The sequence below is a fragment of the Heterodontus francisci genome, chromosome 26, assembly GCF_036365525.1.
Source record: "Heterodontus francisci isolate sHetFra1 chromosome 26, sHetFra1.hap1, whole genome shotgun sequence".
NCBI classification, from domain to species: domain Eukaryota; kingdom Metazoa; phylum Chordata; class Chondrichthyes; order Heterodontiformes; family Heterodontidae; genus Heterodontus; species Heterodontus francisci.
Window position 1 is genome coordinate 59,535,014 of NC_090396.1, and position 23,483 is coordinate 59,558,496.

The 23,483-nt window shown below is 44.0% G+C and overlaps 1 protein-coding gene across 2 annotated transcripts in view; it reads left to right on the plus strand.

Annotated features, from left to right (window-relative positions):
* The window catches only part of usp36 (ubiquitin specific peptidase 36), an 86,418-nt gene that overhangs the window by 11,820 nt on the left and 51,115 nt on the right, over positions 1–23,483 (plus strand). For both annotated transcript variants that reach the window (XM_068058348.1, XM_068058347.1), the window contains exons 2-4: positions 10,570–10,831; positions 13,140–13,358; positions 22,290–22,400. In XM_068058348.1, coding sequence (XP_067914449.1) covers positions 10,579–10,831; positions 13,140–13,358; positions 22,290–22,400 — 583 coding nt within the window. In that variant the 5' untranslated portion in view covers positions 10,570–10,578. The remainder of the gene's footprint in view (positions 1–10,569; positions 10,832–13,139; positions 13,359–22,289; positions 22,401–23,483) is intronic.

Sequence of the window (23,483 nt, forward strand, 5' to 3'; positions counted from 1 at the left end):
CAGAAGCATTATAAAACAAAATTATGACACCAAGCCACATATGGAGATAATAACAGAAAGTGCTGAAAATACTCCGGTCTGGCAGCATCTGTGGAGAGAGAAACAGAGTTAATGTTCCAGGTCAATGACCCTTCATCAGAACATGTGGAGATATCGGGCCAGGTGACCAAAAGCTTGGTCAAAGAGGTAGGTTTTAAGGAATGTTTTAAAGGAGGAAAGTGAGGTGGAGAGGTGTAGGGAGGAAATTCTGGAGCTTGGTGCCTAGGCATCTGAAGGCATGGCCACCAATAGTGGAGTGATTAAAATCGAGGATGCTCAAGAGGCCAGAATTAGATGAGCGCAGATATCTGGGAGAGTTGATGGATCTGGAGATTAGAGATGGGGAGGGGAAAGGCCAAGAAGGAATTTGAAAACCAGGATGAGGATTTTAAAGTCAAGACATTGCTTAAATAGGAGCCAAAGTAAATCAGTGAGCATGGGTGATAGGGGAACGGGGCTTTGTGTGAGTTAAGACATGGGCAGCAGAGTTTTGGATGACTTCAACTTTATGAAGGATGTGGGAGAGCTGCCAAGAGTGCGTTGAAATAGTCAAGTCTAGGGGTAACAAAGACATTGAGGGTTTCAGCAGCAGATGAGACGGGTGAAGTTGGGCGATGTTAGAGTTAGAAATAGGCAGTCTTAGTGATGGTGTAAATATGTGGTCAGAAGCCTATCTCTGGGTGAAATATGACACCAAGATTGCGAACAGAGTGATACAGTCTCACAGTTGCCAAGGAGAGGGATGGAGTCAGAAGATGGGGAACAGTTTGCAGTGGGGACCGAAAACAATGGCATTGGTCTTGCCAGTATTTAATTGGAAGAAATTTCTGCTCATCCAGTATTGGATGTTGGATAAGCAGTCTGATAGTTTAGTAACGATGGAGGACTCGAGAGGTGGTGGTGAGATAGAGCTCGGTGTTGGCAGCATACAGGTGAAAACTAAAACTGTGTTTCCGGATGATGTCGCCGAAGGGCAACATGTAGATAAGAGCTAGCAGGGGGCCAAGGATGCATCCTTGGGGTACATCAGAGCTAACTGTGTGTGAGATAGGGAAGAGAAGACTTGCAAATGATACTATGGCTACGCGAGTTGAGAATGGAACCAGATGAATGCAGTCCCATCCAGCTGCACAATGGTGGACAAACGTTGAAGGAGGATGGTATGGTATGACCGTGTCAAAGGCTGCAGGCAGGTTGAGAAGGATGAGGAGGGATAGTTTACCTTTGTTACAGTCACATAGGATGTCATTTGTAACTTTGATAAGAGTCGTTTCAGTATTGTGGCAGGGCGGAAAATTGATTGGAGGGATTCAGACGTGGAGTTCAGGGAAAAATGGGCACGGATTTGGGAGGCAACAATACATTTAAGAACTTTGGAGAAGAAAGGAAGTTTGGAGATGAGACGGTGGGGTTGAGGGTTCTTCTTTTTGGCGAGGGGTTATGATAGCAGATTTAAAGGAGAGAGGGATATCGCCTGAAGAGATAAAACAGTTAATATCAGCTAACATGGGGACCAGGAGGGGAAGTTGAATGGTCAGCAGTTTAGTGCTAATAGGGTCAAGGGAGCAGGAGGTGGGTCTCATGGACGAGATGAGCTCGGAGAGGGCATGAGGGGAGCCAGGAGAGAAACAAGTGAGTTCAGGGCTAGGGTTAGGGCAGGAGAATTATTTAAGCAGCATGCAATAGACAGGGCTAAGTGATCCTACAACCAACGGATCAGATCAAAGCTCTGCAATCCTGCTACATCCAGTCGTGAATCACATTCAGAAACTAAAACTGTTTCTGGATGATGTGGCCGAAGGGCAGCATGTAGATAATTGCGAAAGTCACATCAGAGCAAAAGACAAGGCTGAAGCATTTGCTTCCACCTTCAGCCAGAAATGCCAAGTGGATGATCTATCTCTGCCTGCTGCTGAGGTCTCCAGCGTCATAGATGTCAGTCTTCAGCCAATCCGATTCACTATGTGATATCAAGAAATGGCTGAAGGCACTGGATACTGCAAAGGCTATGGGTCCTGACAACATTCTGGCAATAGTACTGAAGACTTGCTCCAGAACTCTCTGCTGGTTGGAGTCATACCTAAAACAAAGGAAGATGGTTGTGGTTGCTGGTCAATCATCTCAGTCCCAAGACATCACTGCAGGAGTTCTTCAGGGTAGTGTCTGAGGCCCAACCATCTTCAGCTGCTTCATCAATGACCTTCCCTCCATCATAAGGTCAGAAGTGGGGATGTTCGTTGATGATTGCACAGTGTTCACCATTCGCCACTCCTCACATACTGAAGCAGCCTGTGTCCAGACCTGGACTACACCCAGGTTGGGGCTGATAAGTGACAAGTAACGGTCGTGCCACTTAAGTACCAGGCAATGACCATCTCTAGAGAGAGAGAGAGAGTCTAACTGTCTTTCCTTGATGTTCAATGGCATTACATTGCTGAATTCCCCACCATCAACATCCTGGAGGTTACCAATGACCAGAAACTGAACTAGATCAGCCACATAAATGCTGTGGCTACAAGAGCAGGTCAGAGGCTGTGAATTCTGTGGTGAGTAACTCTCCTCCTGACTCCCCAATGCCTGTCCGTCATCTGCAAGGCACAAGTCAGGAGTGTGATGGAATACTCTCCACTTCCCTGGATGGGTGCAGTTGCAACAACACTCAGGAAGCATGACATTATCCAGGACAAAGCAGTCCACTTGATTGGCACCCCATCCACCACGTTCAACATTCACTCCCTTTACCACCGGTGCACAGTGGCAGCAGTATGTACCATATACAAGATGCACTGCAGCAACCCACGAAGGCTCCTTCGACAGCGCCTTCCAAACCCATGACCTCTACCACCGAGAAGGACAAGGGCAGCAGATACATGGGAACACCACCACCTGCAAGTTCCCCTCCAAGCCACACATCATCCTGAGTTGGAACTATATCGCCGTTCTTTCACTGTCACTGGGTCGAGATCCTGAAACTCCCTAACAGCACTGTTGGTGTACCTACACCCCAAGGACTGCAGCGGTTCAAGAAGGCGACCTTCTCAAGGGCAATTAGGGATGGGCAATAAACGCTGGCCTAGCCAGTGACACCCACATCCCATGAACAAATATAAAAAGGAATATAGAGGAAGTTTGGCTCAGTGGGCTAGTGGAAGGAAGGAACGTAGCAGAGGCAGTTGATTGGATGGTCTCAATCTTAGTGACAGATGTCCATGAGCCCCCTCGCACGTATTATTAGAGGTGAGGGTGGCAAAACGGGAAGAGGGGTTTAAGAAGACTGCTTGCAGTCGAGAAAAGAAGTCGGGGGGGGCGTTTATCTTTACATTCCCGGATGATCCTGGAATAGTGAGTATTTTTAGCAGATAAGAGAAGGACCTGATGGTGTTCCCTGTCTGTGTTCCTTGGACGTAAGGAAGCAGGGATGAGGGCTGGACCAGGCAGAACTGCCAGGGTGAGAGCGATGGTTTTATTGGGGACTAAGATAGCAAAGGTAGAGGTGAGGGTACAGTTGCAAATCAGTAGCTGCAGAAATGTTGCAACAATTGAAGGGCCAAAGGCTAGACCGTTGGGGTTTTGAAAGTGCGGTTGTGAATAAATTGGATAGTTTTTTTTTCTGGGGCAGATACGGAATGAAGTAGGGTTGGGGTGTGGAAGGGGATGTGGGTGGAGAATAATGCAAGCAAGTGATGGCCTTTTTTGTGATTGTTACGATGGGACTAGCAAGACCACGTGAGATGGCAAGGTCGAGGGGGTTGCCATGAATATGGGGTGGGCAGTTCACGTGGAAGGAGAGATTTAGGAAGCATAAGAGGGTGGTGAACTCAGGAGAGGATGATTTGAGATTGAGGTTGAAATCACTCAAGATGAGAAGTCATTTTGATACAGAGGCTGAGGGAGGAAAGCAGTGAAGATATCAGAAACACATAGTATGGAAGGAGACCATTCTGTTCATTGTGTCCATGCTGGCTGACAATGAACCATCCAGCCTAATCCCACTTTCCAGCTCTTGGTCCGTAGCTTGTAGGTGCATATCCAATACTTTATAAATGTTTGGCTTTCTGCGTCTACCACCCTTTCGAGCAGTGAGTTCCAGATTCCCACCACCCTCTGTGTGAAACAATTTCCCCTCTAATGCCCTCTAAACCTCTTGCCCTCAATCTATGCCCCCTGGTTATGGATCTCTCAACCAAGGGGAATAGGGCCTTCCTCACAACTCTCTCTGGAGCCTGCCATAACTTTATACACTTCAATTCGGTTTCCCCTCAGCCTCCCTTTGTTCCAAAGCAAATCAACCCCCCAGCCTATCCAGTATTTCTTCCATGACTCATTCTCCAGTCCAGACAGCCTCATAAATCTCCCCTGTACCCTCTGTAGTGCAATCACATCTTTCCTATATTGCAGTGACCAGAACGGCAGGACTGCAGCTGTGACCTAACTAATGCTTTATACAGTTCCAGCATAACCTTGTAGCTCTTATAGTCTATCCTTTGGCTAATAAAGGCAAGTATCCCGTATGCTGCCTTGACCATATTGGCTACCTGTCCAGCCACCTTCAGGGAGCTGTGGACATGCACTCCAAGGTCCCTCTGTTCCTGTTCACTTCTCAGTATCCTACCATTTATTGTGTATTTCCTTGCATGGTTGGCCTTTCCCAAATGCATTACCTCACACTTCTCTGGATTTAATGTTAAATGGATCCAAGCCAAATGGTGAAGGATGAAGCTAGACACCGATCCTTTTCTTGACAATTGGTTTATTCACAGGAATGTAACATTACGGATCTTTGCCTCCTGCTTTCCTGCCCATGTCCCATCAGCTCTCTCTATCTCTGCTCCAAGGCCTTAATTATACAATGCCCTTCACCTGTGTATCTTTAACATTATTGACCTACTATTAACAGTGAACTCCATTTGTCACCGTTCCACCTACTTGACTAGTCTATTGATAGCTTTCTGCTTCATTATCAACTACATGGCCAATTTATGTATTGTCTGCAAACTTCTTAATCATATCCCCTACATTCAAATCCAAGTTATTGATACATAGTTTGGTGAGAATTTTTATCATACTTGAGAGTGTGTAGAGAATGGTTTTGAATGAGTGGTGGGACAAGGGGAGATACTGAAAGGAGGTGAAAGTGTCAGAAGAGTAGGGGGTCAGGCCAAGGTGAGATTTGGTTTTAAGTGCCACACCACCACCGTAATGGTCTTGATGGAGCAAGTGGTGGAGGAGAGCCAGGCGGGAAGGCTTCATGATGGGGGGTGGGTGGGAAGTGTCATCACCACATAGCCAGATCTCCGTTAAGACCATGATGACAATGCAGTCATCAACAAAAAGTTCATGGATCGCAAGGGCCTTGTTCCCAAGTGAACAGACATTCGGGAGGGAAATGCATAGAGCGGTGATGAGAGCATAGTCCATAGGGTCAGTTGTGGGAGGGGTGAGTTTGGCAAGATTAGCCCCCAGTGGGCACACAGGGTGGGAAAGTCAATGAAAGAGTGGGTTGGGGCAATTGGGATTGCTGCTCATAATGAGCCAACTTTAGTATGTTGTACAAGTAGGAATTTTTGAACTTGAAAGCTGTTGGCACAGGTTATATAGAGGGCACACATCGGGACTTTTATTTACTGTGAAAATAGAGTGGTGTATGTCTTTCAAGACCCATGATCCACTGTCTTTATTTGCTTTGATTGGCATCCTTCCATCTATGAAAGATGATTGGACATGCAGCAAACAATCCATTTAGTCGGGGTGTCTTCTCTTGGTGCACCTTTGCTGATGACTGTGAAGGTCAATCCTTGAAAGGCAGTGCTGCATGTGAAGCTGCTAAGTGACGCTATGAGTTGTTGTTTTTGATGTTGGCGCCTGTTGCCACTCTGATGTGGCAACTGGTCGTAGTGGTAGTGCACATCAGTCCACAGGATGTGCCGGCATTGCCCTCTTTCGCCAGCCTTGGGTATGCAACCGTCTTCAATCCTGCGGACATGTCCAGTCAACTGAGGCAACCTCTCTATCATTGGCTCTGCATTTGTGATTTTGTCCTGCCAGGATATATCCATAATGTGCCGCAGACAGTGAAGATGGAAATTATTGAGCTGCTTTTCCTGGTAGCTCAAAACTTTATTTGCTTGTGATAAAACACAGTTGCATCCTGTTCATACCACACATGGTCCAGAAATTTTGTAATTTGATTTTTTTTTTTAGATATTCCTACATGTCTACCTTCTTGCAGTCAGGTGAGCTCTGAGGCATTCCTTTTATTCAGAGCCTTCTATACTTTGAAAGTATTTCGTATTTGAAAGTAAGGTAAAATTGTTAATGAAGGCAGTAATAAACTAGCAATCAAAATGTGGGTAAATGTAGGAATGTTGTTACAATTATGAGATTCAGTGTCTTCTCAGTTCATAATTAACGGTACTGGAAACATAACTTTGAAAGTGGGAAAATACTTAGCATATGTAAAAAAAAAACCCACTAAACCCAAAGGATTTCTTTATTTCCCTCATCCTTACTCGTCAAGTCTTCCATAGGTAGTCACCTATTGTGAATTTACTGTGGTTTGAAAACATGACCTGTTTTTGAAATAGTCAGCTGTTGAAATGAATTTGCCTTGCCTTTTTGATTTGTAAATGACTTAAATCTCTCCCAACATTTTCTCCATGTTGAGAGCGGGTGATTCCCTAAAATACATGCAGCCAGTTTAATCCAAGTACTTTGGCTGTGAAATCTGGGACGGTTGAGCTGGGGTCCCAAACTTGATCAACGTGGAAAGTCTTTTTTTTTTTGCAGAAGAGTGGAGTCAGTGTAATCGTCAGGTCTGCTGGACATAGTGTAGACTTATGAAAGCAGCTACAATGTTAAATCTCTTCTGATTTTGTTCTTCTCCAAAAAAGCTGCTTGACCTGGGGCATGTGTTGCATTAACATGTTACTGCAAAGGTAAGCTACATTTTGTCAGTGGTAGTAGCTCACTTATCCTTGGTAAAGATTTTTTTTTTTCCAAACACGACTTCCGTTCCACTTTTCAGCCTTACTGCTGTAGATCAACCACAGGAGTGATTACCAAATGCAATATTTAGTATATTTTAGTTTCTCCTTTTGAATATCCTCACCATTATTTGCCTCCTTTCATTACATGTAAGCTTATAGTTTCCTGCTTTCTGTCTGTACATCTGAAAATGAAACTGACTTGCGTTTCCTGTTATCAAATTTAACTTCATGGATGTACAAGATTTCTAATTTTCTAAATTTTGTAAACTCATGCAAACTGATGGCTCATAGGTGGTCTTTTCACACAGTTGGAAAGAAATGGCTAAATCAATATTAAATATTAGTTTGTTTGCATATGAGGCACTCATTCTCAATCTGATACATTGGTGCAAAATATGTGTCCATGTTACTGATTTATTTATAACTACCCTTCATTTCCATTAATGGCTGTGCTGAATTTGGTCTATGATCCAGAGATGAAGGAACAAATTAATTATACTTTAAAATTAATTATGCTATCAATAATTTCCAGTCATTTTCCTGGTTAAAATTATGTTGTGCAATTTTTACTTTACTGTAGGATTCAGTACCAAGATTTATTTAATGATGTGATGGAAGTGCTGTGAAAAATTAGATTAAGGGCTGGATTTTAAGGAGCCCTCAACGTCTGGATCTGTGGCAGGGGTTTGGGGGGGGGGGTGGGTGGTGGTATTGTGGGGGTTCTGAAGATGGCCCTGGATGAGGCTTGCCATGGACCTAGACGCTGGCAGGGCCCGGCCCAGTCCACCCGGCGGCAACGAGGCACCATGGCGGCCTCCCTGCTGCAGGGTGATGGGTCCACAATTTTAATACTCAAATCAATTAAGTTAATTAACTTAAATATACTTGCATTGCCTCTTGATGGCCCATAGCATCATAGTAAAATTACAGCATAGAAGGAGGCCATTCAGCCCATTGTGTCTGTGCCGGCTGAAAAAACTAATCCTATCTTCCAGCATCTGATCCATAGCCTTACAGGTTACAGCACATCAGGTGCATGTCCAGGTACCTTTCTAAATGAAGTAAAAACAAGAAATGCTGGAACCACTCAGCAGGTCTGGCAGCATCTGTGGAAAGAGAAGCAGAGTTAACGTTTCGGGTCAGTGACCCTTCTTCGGAACCCGAAAGTTCTGAAGAAGGGTCACTGACCCGAAACGTTAACTCTGCCTCTCTTTCCACAGATGCTGCCAGACCTGCTGAGTGGTTCCAGCATTTCTTGTTTTTACTTCAGATTTCCAGCATCCGCAGTATTTTGCTTTTTATTTTACCTTTTCTAAATGATTTGAGGGTTTCTGCCTCCACCACCGTTCATGACAGCGTATTCCAGGCACCCACCTAATCCTTCTACCAATCACCTTAACTCTGTGCCCCCGGTAATTGACCTCTCCCCTAGGGGAAACGGGTCCTTCCTGTCTACTCTATCTCGGCCCCTCATAATTTTGTGCACCACAATTAAGTCACCCCTCAGCCTCCTCTGTTATAAGGAAAACAACCCTCGCTGATCCAAACTTTCCTCATAGCTGCAACTTTCAAGCCCTGGCAACATTCTTGTAAATCTCCTCTGTACTCTCCAGTGCAATTATGTTCTTCCTGTAATGTGACTGCATGGTAGGCTGGTCCAGAAGGTTCGAACACATGGGATCCAGGGTGAGCTAGCAAATTGGATACAAAATTGGCTTGGTGATAGGCAGAGGGTGGTAGTGGAGTGTTGTTTTTCAGATTGGAGGCTGGTGACCAGTGGTGTGCCGCAGGGATTGGTGCTGGGCCCTCTGTTGTTTGTCGTGTATATTAATGACTTGGATATGAATGTAGGGGACATGATTAGGAGGTTTGCAGATGACATCAAAATTGGTGATATAGTGGACAGTGAAGAAGGTTGTCTAAGGTTACAACAGGATATAGATCAACTGGGAAAGTGGGCAAGGGAGTGGCAAATGGAATTTAACGCAGACAAGTGTGAAGTGATGCATTTTGGGATGTTAAACCAGGGCAGGACATATGCAGAGCAGGGCTCTGGGGAGTGCTGTTGAGCAGAGACACCTTGGGGTGCAAGTATATAGTTCCCTGAAAATGGCAACACAGTTAGACAGGGTGGTGAAGAAGGCGTATGCATGCTTGTCTTCATTGGCCGAGGCTTTAAGTACAAGAGTTGGGACATGTTACAGTTGTACGTAACGTTGGTTAGGCCGCATTTGGAGTACTGTGTGCAGTTTTGGTCGCCGCACTACGGGAAAGATGTGATTAAGCTAGAGATTCACAAGGATGTTGCCTGGTTTGGAGGGCTTGAGTTATAAAGTGAGATTGGATAGGCTGGGCCTGTTTTCCCTGGAGCAAAGGAGGCTGAGAGGGGACATGATAGAGGTATATAAAATTATGAGGCATAGATAGGATAGATAGCCAGAGTCTGTTTCCCATGGTAGGGGTGACTAAAACTAGAGGGCATAAATTTAAGGTGAGAGGGAGGAGGTTTAAAGGGGATCAAAGGGGTAAATTTTTCACAAAGAATAGTGGGTATCTGGAATGAGCTGCCTGAGGAGGTGGTGGAGGCAGGAACAGTAGTGACATTTAAGAGACATCTAGACAGGTACTTGAATGAGCAGGGCATAGAGGGATATGGAATTAATGCAGGCAGGTGGGATTAGTATAGATAGGCATTATGGTCGGCATGGACGCGGTGGGCTGAAGGGCCTGTTTCTATGCTGTACAACTCTATGACTCTATAACTGTATGCAGTACTCCAGCTCTGGCCTAACCAGAGTTTTATACAATTCCAGCATTGCATCCCTGCTTTTGTATTCTATACCAATAAAGGAAAGCATTCCATATGCCGCCTTCACCACTCTGTCTACCTGTCCTGCCACCTTCAGAACCTGTGGACATGCACTCCAAGGTCTCTCACTTCTTCAGCCCCTCTCCATATCCTTCCGTTTTATTGTGTATTCTCTTGCTTTATTTGCCCTCTCCAAGTGCATGACCTCACACACTGGATTGAATTCCATTTGCCACTTTTTTTGCCCACTCAACCTAACCACTGATGTCAATCAAGAGTCTCCAGCTATCCTCTTCACTATCAAATACACGCCCAGTTATTGTGTCATCAGCAAACTTCCCAATCATGCCTCCCACATTTAAGTCCGAATCATTAATATGTACCACAAACAGCAAGGGGCCCAACACTGAGCCCTGTGGAACACCATTCACAAAAATATCTGTCGGCTACTACCCTTTGTTTCCTATCACTCAGCCAATTTTGGATCCAACCTGCCACATTCCCCTGCATCCCATGGGCTTTCATTTTACAGACCAGTCTGCCATGTGGGACATAGTCAAATGCCTTACTAAAATCCATGTAGACCACATCCACTGCACTGCCCTCATCAATCCTTTGGTTTAACATGGCACTGTTATTGCAAAGGGGGAACAAGGTTAGCTCAAACTTGTATTGATAAGTTCACTGCTGCTGGTGGGAGATAATTTAGTTCATTACATTTTTTTTGTATTTCAGTTATGCACCATGCCTATAGTAGACAAGTTGAAAGAAGCCCTGAAGCCTGGACGAAAAGATTCGACTGATGAAGGTGACCTCAACAAACTGCTAGCAGCTTCGGCAAAGAAGGTTCTTCTTGAGAAAATAGAATTTGAGCCTGCCAGCAAGAACTTTTCTTATCAACTGGAAGCTCTGAAAAGTAAATATGTCATTTTGAACCCTAAAGCAGAAGGGGCAGCTGGCCAGAAAAATGTTTGTTCCACCCCAACAAAAAAACAAGGTATGTTTATTCAGTCTACTTGAATACCATTTTATTATTAAGTACCACAGGGACCACAGGACATGCGCAATGCCAATATCATCACCCTCTATTAAAACAAAGGTGACCGCAACAACTACTGTGGAATCTCCCTGCTCAGCATAGTGGGGAAAGTCTTCGCTCGGGTCGCTTTAAACAGGCTCCAGAAGCTGGCTGAGCGAGTCTACCCTGAGGCACAGTGTGGCTTTCGAGCAGAGAGATCGGGCATTGACATGCTGTTCTCCCTCCGTCAGTTATAGGAGAAATGCCGCTAACAACAGGTGTCCCTCTACGTTGCTTTCATTGATCTCACCAAAGCCTTCAGACTACTAGAAAAGATTGGATGTCCACCAAAGCTACTAAGTATCATCACCTCATTCCATGACAATGTGAAAGGCACAATTCAACATAGCGGCGCCTCATCAGACCCCTTTCCTATCCTGAGTGGCGTGAAACAGGGCTGTGTTCTTGCACCTACACTGTTTGGGACTTTCTTCTCCCTGCTGCTCTCACACGCGTTCAAGTCTTCAGAAGAAGGAATTTTCCTCCACACAAGATCAGGTGGCAGGTCGTTCAACCTTGCCCGCCTAAGAGCGAAGACCAAAGTACGAAAAGTCCTCATCAGGGAACTCTTCTTTGCTGACGATGCTGCATTAACATCTCTCACTGAAGAGTGTCTGCAGAGTCTCATCGACAGGTTTGCGTCTGCCTGCAATGAATTTGGCCTAACCATCAGCCTCAAGAAAATGAACATCATGGGACAGGACGTCAGAAATGCTCCATCCATCAATATCGGCGACCACGCTCTGGAAGTGGTTCAAGAGTTCACCTATCTAGGCTCAACTATCACCAGGAACCTGTCTCTCGATGCAGAAATCAACAAGCGCATGGGAAAGGCTTCCACTGCTATGTCCAGACTGGCCAAGAGAGTGTGGGAAAATGGCGCACTGACACGGAACACAAAAGTCCGAGTGTATCAAGCCTGTGTCCTCAGTACCTTGCTCTATGGCAGCGAGGCCTGGACAACGTATGTCAGCCAAGAGCGACGTCTCAATTCATTCCATCTTCGCTGCCTCCGGAGACTACTTGGCATCAGGTGGCAGGACCGTATCTCCAACACAGTAGTCCTCGAGGCGGCCAACATCCCCAGCATGTACACCCTACTGAGTCAGCGACGCTTGAGATGGCTTGGCCATGTGAGCTGCATGGAAGATGGCAGGATCCCCAAGGACACATTGTACAGCAAGCTCGCCACTGGTATCAGACCCACTGGCCATCCATGTCTCCGCTTTAAAGACGTCTGCAAACGCGACATGAAGTCCTGTGACATTGATCAGAAATCGTGGGAGTCAGTTGCCAGTGATCGCCAGAGCTGGTGGGCAGCCATAAAGGCGGTGCTAAAGTGTGGCGAGTCGAAGAGACTTAGTTGGCAGGAAAAAAGACAGAAGTGCAAGGGGAGAGCCAACTGTGTAACAGCCCCGATAACCAATTTTTTCTGCAGCACCTGTGGAACAGTCTGTCACTCTAGTATTGGCCTTTATAGCCACTCCAGGCGCTGCTCCACAAACCACTGACCACTCCCAGGCGCTTACCTATTGTCTCCCGAGACAAGGAGGCCAAAGAAGAAGATGATTAAGTTCAGCCTCCGGTTCTGTGAATGTAGTGTTCATGGGAGTGCTACTATGGCTTCAGGTTCCTGTGAAACTGTTGTGAGCTGGTCAGTCATTTACAGCACACGAGGAGGCCATTCGGCTGATCGATTCCCTGCCGGCTCTCAGTTGATAAATTCAGTGAAGGATAACCACATTCTTATGACTGAGCGATCAGTATCGTAAATTTATTTTTTTTAATGTTTAGTTGAGATTTTGAAGTCTTAGTGAAATTCTGATGTGGCTGTGAGCAGAAAAAGTCTAGATGCTGAATTTTAATTTTGAATTTAAAACATAATGTCTAAGAGAAGAAAGTGTCTGTATTGAAAAATGTCTTGGTATGTTAGCTTGTTGGTCCTTGTACAAGAAGTGCTTTAGGCATTGATTCTTGTTACAATAAAGCTGTCCTCTGAATGTTTAAATATTTAGAACTGTTCCCATAGCTGCAAATTAGCTGTAGTGCAATTTTTCTGACACTGTCTATCATCGTCAGCTGACGTGTCAGCCTTCAGGTCAGTATTTTACTGCAGATGAGGAAAATAAGCTAATGTTACTGAAAAGCAGGCATCTGACATTTATACAGTTGAATTTTTAACACTCCGCTGTATCCAAACTACATGCTTTTCTTTGTCCTTTTTCAGTTTATGAAACCAGTGGTACTCCAAATGATGGTATCCCAGCCCCTCAGAAGGTACTATTTCCTATGGAAAAATTGTCCATGAAATGGGTGCGCGTATGCAGAGTCGGAGCTGGACTCCACAACCTGGGAAATACGTGTTTTTTGAACTCCACTATACAGTGCTTGACTTATACACCACCGCTGGCCAATTATCTCCTCTCAAAAGAGCACAGTAAGACATGTAAGTTCTTCTTAACAGTATCTGGAATCTTTGAAATCTAACATATTGAGAGATTCTGGTAGACACTGACTACATTATTGGTGAACGTAATGAAACGTTCTATTTAAGATATATGTGTCCCACTGGCTCAGAAGCAGTGTTCCAATTGTATTTGTTCCATGTAGTCTTTGTATTGAGGGTTTGCATTCATTTTGATCACAGACCTGGAGTGAAAGCAGAAAAGGTCAAAGCACAGTGGCGCAGTGGTTAGCACTGCAGCCTCACAGCTCCAGCGACCCGGGTTCAATTCTGGGTACTGCCTGTGTGGAGTTTGCAAGTTCTCCCTGTGTCTGCGTGGGTTTCCTCCGGGTGCTCCGGTTTCCTCCCACATGCCAAAGATTTGCAGGTTGATAGGTAAATTGGCCATTATAAATTGTTCCTAGTATAGGTAGGTGGTAGGGAAATATAGGGACAGGTGGGGATGTGGTAGGAATATGGGATTAGTATAAATAGGTGGTTGATGGTCGGCACAGACTCGATGGGCCGAAGGGCCTGTTTCACTGCTGTATCTCTAAACTAAACTAAACATGCAGCCTGGGGAAATTCAGAGTGTGTTCTACCAAGTCTCTAGTACTGACATAATCAGTATAGCTGCTCCTGACTTGAAACAGATGAACATTGCTCTAGATTTGGAGTGCTGGGGCTGGGTGTGAGAGTAAGGGTGGGTGGGGGTGAGGTGATTGGAAGGTGCTGAGCTGGTTTGCTTAAGGAGACGGGAAAGCTGTCAGATGACTGGTGATGTTTTATACTGACCAAGCAGGTCAGTCATGTGCCCTGTCAGCCGTAGGTAATGGCCTGGCCTTGGAAGACCTGACAGAGATTGAAATAAAAGCCACAAAGTAATTCTGAAGTGCGCTGCTTCACAGCAGCCTATGTAAACAAGCTGCAAGCTCCACATTCTTTCAGATGAATTGTGGGTACACAAATTATTTGTCCTAATTGAAGCAGGTGCTGACATCATTGCATGTCTCAATTGTAGGTGAGAATAATTACAAAATTTCAAGTTGACTTTAAGGGCTGGATTTTAAAGCCCCTCTACGGCTGTCTGGAACAGGGGCAGGGCGGGATGCAGTGATAATCGGTGCGGAGGAGACCTGCCACCGACCCCAATGGTGGCGGGCCCTGTGCCAATCATGGCAGTGGCGTGGCCTCGTGACAGCCGCCTTAGCGACAGAACCCCCATTTCAATATGTAAACTAACTTAGATACCTTATTTAATGAGGGTCCCGTTGCCTCCTCAATTGCTGCACCGATCTTCATTCTGGTGGCCGATGCTGCTGCTCCTTGGAATCCCCTTTTTGGGGAAACATGGCGCGATAGCTGTGGGGAGGGGGGAGGAGGATTTTTGATTTGTGCCGGGGGTGGTGGGGGGGGGGGGGGTGGAGGAGCGGGTTAACAACGATGCGGATTGGTCGGGGGCTGTTGGGAAGGGGTGAAGGGCAAAGTTGATGAGCTTTGAGCATGGGGGCTCAAATTCACAATATTTGAATTCTGGAGGGGTGGAGAAAGGGCACATATGTTTGGAAATGCCATTGGAGGGGGTGGGGAAATGCATTTAAAGGTCATTTAATTGTGTTTTGTGGAACTCTAACTTACCTGGCCCCTTAATTTTTAAATGTCTATTGAGGGCTGTAAGCTCTTTAAAAAAGGTGCCTGCGCATTGGCGCCGGACACCACTGCCGGTGACGGCTTGTCCGCCCCCTCCACGTCATCACGGGGAGCGGGCACGCGGCCATGTAAATTGGCCGCTGCGTTTGAAATCGCGACGGCTCAGTGACGTGGTGGCCGTGCGGGCGGCGGACTCTTTAAAATGCAGTCTTGGAGTGTCTGGGTTCTCATTTTAATAGTTTTAACTAAGGAATATTTTTCATTTCACCAACCTGAATTTTTTTTTATACTTATACTGCCAAACCCATAATTATTTTCTTATTTGTCATCTTGTGGTTTCTTTTTTTTTTGTTGGAATGTGAACTTTGAACTTGAAATCACTGTGTCTCTTCTGAAATATGCAGTGTTGCTATTAGTTTCTGGGTGAAGTAAACTTGGAGGTTAGAACAAGCTTTATCGTGTTTGCACTTGTGCTGCAGTTCCCTGATTGTGTTACTCTTTGCAGTTGTGAGTATAATTTTTGTTTATGCAGGTTAATACTTGATTTATACTGGCAAATTAGTTTTGAATTGACTTTATTCCTGTAAGGTTGTTTTCTCCACCCCCCCCCCCCACCACCCTGACTTCATTGCATCCTTCGACAACAGCATTAACATTAATAGGTTGAAGATAACACAAGCTCATTGGGACAATTCAGTAAACCTTAGTTGTGCCAGAATAGCCCAACATGTCTAGTCCAGAGTGATTTGGATGATTTTCCTTTCTGTTGGAGCCTTTATAATGGAAGTGAACCTAGTTCCTTGTAGTTGATCCTGCTATTAAACTGCTCATGAAATTTTAATCTCTTGCAGAGTCCATGAGAGTTGTCATGGGTATTAAATTTTTTAATTTAAAAGTTACATTTGAGACTGATCTCTGGGTGTTAAGCCATGTTGAGAGGATAGTGCCTTAATCCAGGCCTACACGTGCCTGATGTGCTCTGTTCCCCACGCTGACCTCTTTCACCTTTAACAACAAAATGATCATAAATTGCACTTCAAAATATAAATTGATGCCGGTTTCATTCCCAGACAAGCCCACTTATTGTCATTGAATGCCAAGTTCACGATGACATCAAGGGGTAGCAATGGTCAATATTTGTTCTGGACTATACATTGAGCTAAAATGTCAGGTGCACATTGTGACTTCTCTGCAAGCTGGAGACGTTGTATTCTGTTTCCTGTGCGGGGTGCATAACTAAATTTAAAGAAACTGATTTATTTCTCTCTCTCCCTGTTGTTTTCCCTTATTGCAATTAGACCAATGTGCTGTCTATCAAAAGTAAATAAATATTTCAGTCTACATGTTTTGTATTGCTATAGATTTGTGATCTAGAAACAGGAAAATAATTCTTGTTAATCTTCCTGCAGCTGTGTTTTTGCAACTTGAAATTCACATAACCTTGATGTGAGCTGACTGAAGTGGGCAAACAATAAATCACTGCTCTTTCTGCAATGCTCAACATTAGAAGCTGGCACAGTTCTGTTCTGGGTTCTGTTAGTCTGAGAAGTGTAGCAGAAACAGATTGATGCAGCATGCAGAACTTGCCCTGAGGTAGCATATGGGTTTGGCAACAAACAGTAGCTTTATATAAAAAGAAACTTGCTGGAGTGTTGACTTTGCAATGTTCTGTGACTGTAGAACTTGTGACATGGCCATTCCCAGTGCCCTAATTTAAAAATGAGCATGACATTAGAACACAACTGAGGCTATAAAATAGGAGTGCATTGAACAAAAATTTGGACATTGATTGCATTAGAAGTACTGTAATCAATACAAGTTGCCAGCATTTGACTGTCATTTTAGAGGAATTGTTCCTTTATGTATTTAGGAGAAGAAAGTGAAAGTATGGCATGGCAAAGTAAGTCTTTTTGCAGCCTACTGATCCATGCAGATCTCGTTTTGTCCACTGTACCTAAACTTATGAGGGAGTTGTTGGACACTGAAAGGAACCAGTAGATTGGAAACAGATTAATATAATGCCCGTGTTCAAAGCAGTGGCAAAATTGACACACATGATGGACCTATTAGTCTTCATTCAATACTGTATAAAATAATGGCATTGATCATTGGGAACAAACTTGATGATTATCTGTACAATAATCTAGTAATAGCAATAATAACCTAATAAGCATGGACTAAGAAGCTGAAGGTCTTGCCTGATCAACCTCCTCAATTTGGAGGGAGTGGAAAGCACAATGATGTGCTGTGTATAACTATAACTTGTAAAAAGCTATTCAGTGTTTCATGAGAGGGTTTCAAACTCAAAACTGGGAATTTGGAATAAATCTTGGCAGTGGGTTAAATCTTGCAGGATGGAAACAATGATTAGAGGAGTTTGGGGAAAGTCTCAGGGCTTGGTGCTGGGCACACTACTGTTTCTAATTGAAGTGAATAACCTAGATGTAGGAACTCAGTAGAAAGTGATCGTATTTGCAGCTGACTCCAAATTAGGAGTTGAAATCAAATTAGAGGAGACTGCTCAAACATTACAGAATTATTTTGTCCCAATCAATATCACTCCTGTGCTTGCTGACCTACATTGGCTCCCAGTCTGGCCATCCCTCTATTTTAAAATTCTTGCCCTTGTTTTCAAATACCTCCACGGTCTCCCCCTTCCTTACATCTGTTACCTCCTCCAACGCTGCAACCCTCCAAGATCTCTGCAGTTCTTCAATTAGAGTAGTTTGCAGGTGACATTAAATTAAGAGGTATGGCAAGTTTTGAAGATAGAAACAGGAAGTTGAAGGGGCATAGACCAGTTAAGTGAGTGGGCCAAATTGTGGCAAATAGAGTTCAATGTTGAAGAGTGTGAGATCATTCTCTTTGATCCAGGAAAGAAATGTCAGAATATTTTATTAATGGTGAGAGTCCAGGAACCATGGAAGAGCAAAGGGGATTCAGTATTTCTCCACAAATTACTAAAAGCTCATGTACAGTAATGAAAAATAATCAATGCAGCAAATGGAATGTGGGCTGGAATACAAATGGGAAAAAGTTGTGCTTCAGTTGTACAGAGCCTAGCTCAGACCCCACCTAGAATATTGTTTTTGGGCACCACACCTCAGGTAGGATATATTGACCTTGGAGAGGCGCTTACAGTGATGATTCACAAGAATGAGATCTGGGCCGAAAGAGTTAAGCTATAAAGATAGTTTGTATAAGTGTGGCTTGTATTCTCTTGTGTTTAGAAGTTTGAGGGGTGATTTAATTGAGGTGCTTATATTAAAGAGTTTGACAGAGTAGATATCGAGAAGGAGGTGCAGTATTAAGATTAGAGCTAGGCCATTCAAGAGTGAAATCAGTAAGCACTTTTTCACAAAGGATAGTGCAGATCTGTACCCATCTCTTTCCCCCCCCCCCCCCCCGCCCCAAAAAAAGGCTGTGGTTGCTGGTTAAATTGAAACTTTCCAAGACTGAGATCGACAGGTTTTTGTTCAGTAATTGTATCAAGGGATAGGAATCATAGGCTGGTAAATGCAGTTGCGTTACAGATCGGTCACATCCTAATTGTTCCTCTATTCCCTGTGCATTTGATTTGATGCTAAGCCTATCCGAACAATACAGAGCAGTAATTATCAAAGCCAGTAGTATGAACCACAGAGCCAAAATACTAGGATATAAAGTTAGGGGAGGTAATGATCAAACTTTGTCGTGTTTTGATCAGGCCTTGAATATTCCATCCGTTTTTGGTTGCTATCAGACAAGGGAGGCAGTGCAGAGGGGTACCATGGGGCTGACCCCTCTTGTCAAAGATCTGAGTTATAAGGAATGACTTGAGAAACATTTTGGTTTTTCAGCTTGGTAAGGAGTGATCTGAAAGTGGTGTATTAGATTAATGTAGCAGGAAAAGTGAACCCAGAGTATTACCTGAAAGTGAATTGCAGGAGTAGAACAAGAAGATTGAAACAAGTAATTTTAGGACTGATATTGGGAAATTCTTCCATGGTGATTGACATGTGCAGTACTCTTTGAGTAACGGAGGTGAAGCCATGGAATCTTTAAAGAAACAATTGAGTGCTGCAAATGGGTGGACTTCATGACCTTTCTGGGCTGAAGAGTTAAGATGGGCTGAATAACCTTCCTGATCTGCGATGATCTTGTGCTCTTGGTTGAAAATCAGAGTAGGTATGGAACTGGTTGGTAAGATCTGGCTGAGAGGTTTGTTTAAAGTGGAGTGATCTAAACTATGTACCATCAAAAAGCAATAAAATGTTAATTGTTTTTTTCCACATTTGTCAAATGATTAAGCTACAGCTATATTACTGCTTTTATGCCATTGCAAAGTAGTTTCTGTAGAATTTTTAGCACAATTAAATTAGAGATCGTGTGAAACTCTTGTAAAACTATGTGCTGTAATGAATAAAGCAATTTATTGTCCCCCAGCTGCATCTTGTGTCTCTGTAGTTGTTCGAGGTACAACTTTTTGTCTTGGCAAATTGATCATCCTGTCTGGATTAACCCATGAAAGCATGCACACCCTAAGGGTTTATGTGTGGGGATTGTCCCGTTTCCCTGAGATAAACTAAGTTGCAATAAGTGGAGTAAAAAAAGTTTGATATTTTCAAGCATATAGTGTAATACTTCTCCGGAGTGGTGAATACTTAGTTTTTCCAGTCCAAAGGATCTATAATTTTTTTCATTCATAAATGATGTGCATTAATGTAGGTAATAGTAGTAGCAGGAGTGATTTGTTTTATTTATCAACAGAAATAAAAGCAGCCTGAATTCTTTGTAGATGTATTTTGAAAACAATGTAGTAACAGATTTCGGTTGAATTCAAAGTTCCGCTCTTAGAAATACAGTTCTTCAAAAATAAATTCTGCTCTGCTGTGCCTCAGTGAACTGAGTAAATCGTGTTCTATTTCATTTTTGTCTGCCCTATTAATCACTTGTTTGGGATGCACTAGGAGGGCTTTGTGGGTCAACAGCCTAAAGTAAATTGTTGATTTTTTTTTGTGTGCTCATCCGATATGAGGGATATTGTTGCTTGGGAATAGAATACTTTGATTTTCAGGTATCTTGTTTTTATGTTGCGCTGGTGGTGTAAGCTCTTGAAACTTGAGCCTTACACAGCTGGTTGTAGACTCAAAGTAAGCTTGATAGTCTTGCTAAGGTGGTCAACTTTAGTGAATCTGACATTTGTTTGAGGTTGCTGTCACTCCCAGGTCAGGTTAAGCACCAGTAGAGTAAGCTCCACAATCTTTGCCAAGAATATACCCGAACCTCAAGATCAAAAGAGGAACCCTACAGTGCTGCTGTTATATTTTCCCATTTTCTACATGTCATCTTATGGCTGAACAGTAATGCCCACTTAAAATTCCCAAAACTCCATTTCATGTAGGACCCTCGGAGCGAGCATGGGAAACTTTCATCCTATCAGTTTGGCTGAATTTAAACCCTGGTCCCAAGAATAAAAGATTAACATCCCCTCTTCTTTATCTATACATTGCCTCTTGGCAACGTCATCCACAGGCAGTGGCGATCTGTTTGCTGCTGATGCCTAACTGTATTTTCCCACCATTTTGTCACCCCCGTGATGTTGGTTTGCTTGTGTGGCATGAAGTTTTAGATAAATCAGTTTCTTTCAGCTTAACGCCATTGTTTTAAAGAACAAAGAACAAAGAAAATTACAGCACAGGAACAGGCCCTTCGGCCCCCCAAGCCTGCGCCGATCCAGATCCTCTATCTAAACATGTCGCCTATTTTCTTAGGGTCTGTATCTCTTTACTTCCTGCCCATTCATGTATCTGTCTAGATACATCTTAAAAGACGCTATCGTGCCCGCGTCTACCACCTCTGCTGGCAACGCGTTCCAGGCACCCACCACCCTCTGCGTAAAGAACTTTCCACGCATATCCCCCCTAAACTTTTCCCCTCTGACTTTGAACTCGTGACCCCTAGTAATTGAATCCCCCACTCTGGGGAAGAAGCTTCTTGCTATCCACCCTGTCTATACCCCTCATGATTTTGTACACCTCAATCAGGTCCCCCCTCAACCTCTGTCTTTCTAATGAAAATAATCCTAATCTGCTCAACCTCTCTTCATAGCTAGTGCCCTCCATACCAGGCAACATCCTGGTGAACCTCCTCTGCACCCTCTCCAAAGCATCTACATTTTTGGCATATACTCTTAAACTCTTATAGTGTGCTCCTGATTGTCCTCTCCCAAGCTATTTCTTAGGCTGATCAAAATGGTGCAACTGTGATGTTGTGCTGAGCTTCAAACACTCCATCTTCATGACCAAATCTGGTTGCTCCCAGCTCCAACATTGCTCATCTGTGATTTCTACCTCAACCTCCTCCCCTAGCTGCTGAAATTCTCAGACATACTTTTATCACCTTCAGACTGAACTACCCGAGTATTTCCTTTACTGGTTGTTTAGTGTCTATCCTCAATGACTCCAACCTGCCTAAAATACAGGGGATGCCTGCATCCAGTACCATGCAAAGTCGTGCTATTTTATTAGCCCCATCCCCAATGACCTATATTGGCTCACCTGCTTCCCAGCACATCCAATTTGAAATGTTTGTCCTCATCCTCAAATTGCTCCATTGCCTTGCACTTCCCTATCTCTGCAACCTCTTCCAGCCATACATCCTCTCCCACACTCATCAGTTCTCTGACCTCCCTCGTCTTATCTACCCTTCCCTACCACCCACACTGTCACCCCACTATAGATGACACACCTAACAGTCACCTCAGTCCTGATCTCTGGAACTCCCTGCATAATTCCTTCTGCCTCTCTCTACTCCTGTGCTTTTTTTTAAAAGAAAAAAATCCTCCTTGCAGCTCCTCCTTTCAATCTGCTCTTCAGTGACCTCTCCTAACTCCATTCCTTAGCTCAGCATGAATTCTTCGTTCTGCCATTTCAGGAAAGCATCTTGGGAATGGTTTGGATGATGAAGGTGCTTTTATAAGTGCAAGTTGTTGTTGAAGCCTGCCACCCAGTCCCAGATGTTGCGTACCTAATTGGATAGAAACCCTATAATGTGCAATAGAATTGTCCAAGGGGCTGATTGCACAAGCATAGCAATCCTACAGCACAATAATTAGAATAATGGAAAACTAGGCATGATAGCTGGTCCAATTTATTTTCTATTAAACTATTGGCCATTAGGCTTGTAGTTGATCCATTGACATAGTTATTTTAACTGGACTTAATATGCAGGCAGTTGTTGATACGGAGTTCTTCCTGGGTGCATTTCATGTATTGATAACTTATGTTTGGTTTATTTTTGCAGGTTCCCAGGCTGGATTTTGTATGATCTGCATCATGCAAAACCATCTGATACAGGCCTTTGCCAACAGTGGAAATGCTATCAAACCGTTGTCATTTATTCGTGAATTAAAAAGTAAGTTAATTTTAGTTGCTGTAATCCACACTCTGAGAACCATGACCTATAATAGAGTCTAAGTAGTTCATTTTACTAAATAAGATATGTTAAGATGACATTCATTCCACCCTGTTAAAATTTGTACTTGTGGAATGTTCTTTGGAATCTTCTTGTGCTTTGCCAATGTGTGATGGCTCGTTTCTGACTATCGGAATAATTTGTCTCTGGAACTAATGCCAGCATTTAGGAACATTGGTGCAGGATTAGGCCAGTCAGCCCTTTGAGCCTGTTCCTCCAATCATCGTCGTAGGCTGTCCGTCGATTCGACAGTGACATCTACTCAAGGTCGCTAGTTTCTGCCATTGGTCTTCAGGTGACTGAGCAGGCCAATTCTTGACCCACATATCTTTTGGCACATGGGGCAGGATATCCCACAAAGTAGTGGGATCCGGAGTGCAGGATTTGCTTCCTTTTCTGCTGCTGTTTTGCCTCAACATTAAAGGGTTTGGACTCAAAGCATGATGCAGCTTGATGGACAAGTCGCCATTTTGAATGGTAGCAAGCTGCTCCCAGTCATCAATGTCAATGCTGCCACACTTCAAGGAAAGTTTCAGAATGTCTTTGAAGTGTTTTCTTTGTCTTCCCCTGGAACACTGGCCATTTGAGAGTTGAGAAAACAAGACCTGGTGGGGGAGAAGGTTTTCGGCCATCCGGACGCAGTGTCCAGTTCATCGAACTTGATTTTGCAGGAGTTTTGCCTGAATACTTGTGGAGCTGCCTTCAAGAAGGGCACTAGCATTTGCGCGACAATCCTCCCATTAAATCCAGAGGATGTGGCAGAGGCATTGCTGATGGAATTTCTTTAGCGCTCTTAGGTGTCACTGATACACAGTCCAGGTCTCATTGCAGTACAGGAGTGTGGTGACAACCCTGCTCTGTACACTAGGACTTTGGTTAACTCGCGGAGGTCTTTATTGTCAAACACTTGCCGTCGTAGTTTGTAGAAGGCTGAGCTGGTGCAGCTGATCCGGTGTCGGATGTCCTCGTCAATGGTTACCTTTTGAGAGTTGGCTGCCAAGGTATGGGAAGTGCTCACCATAT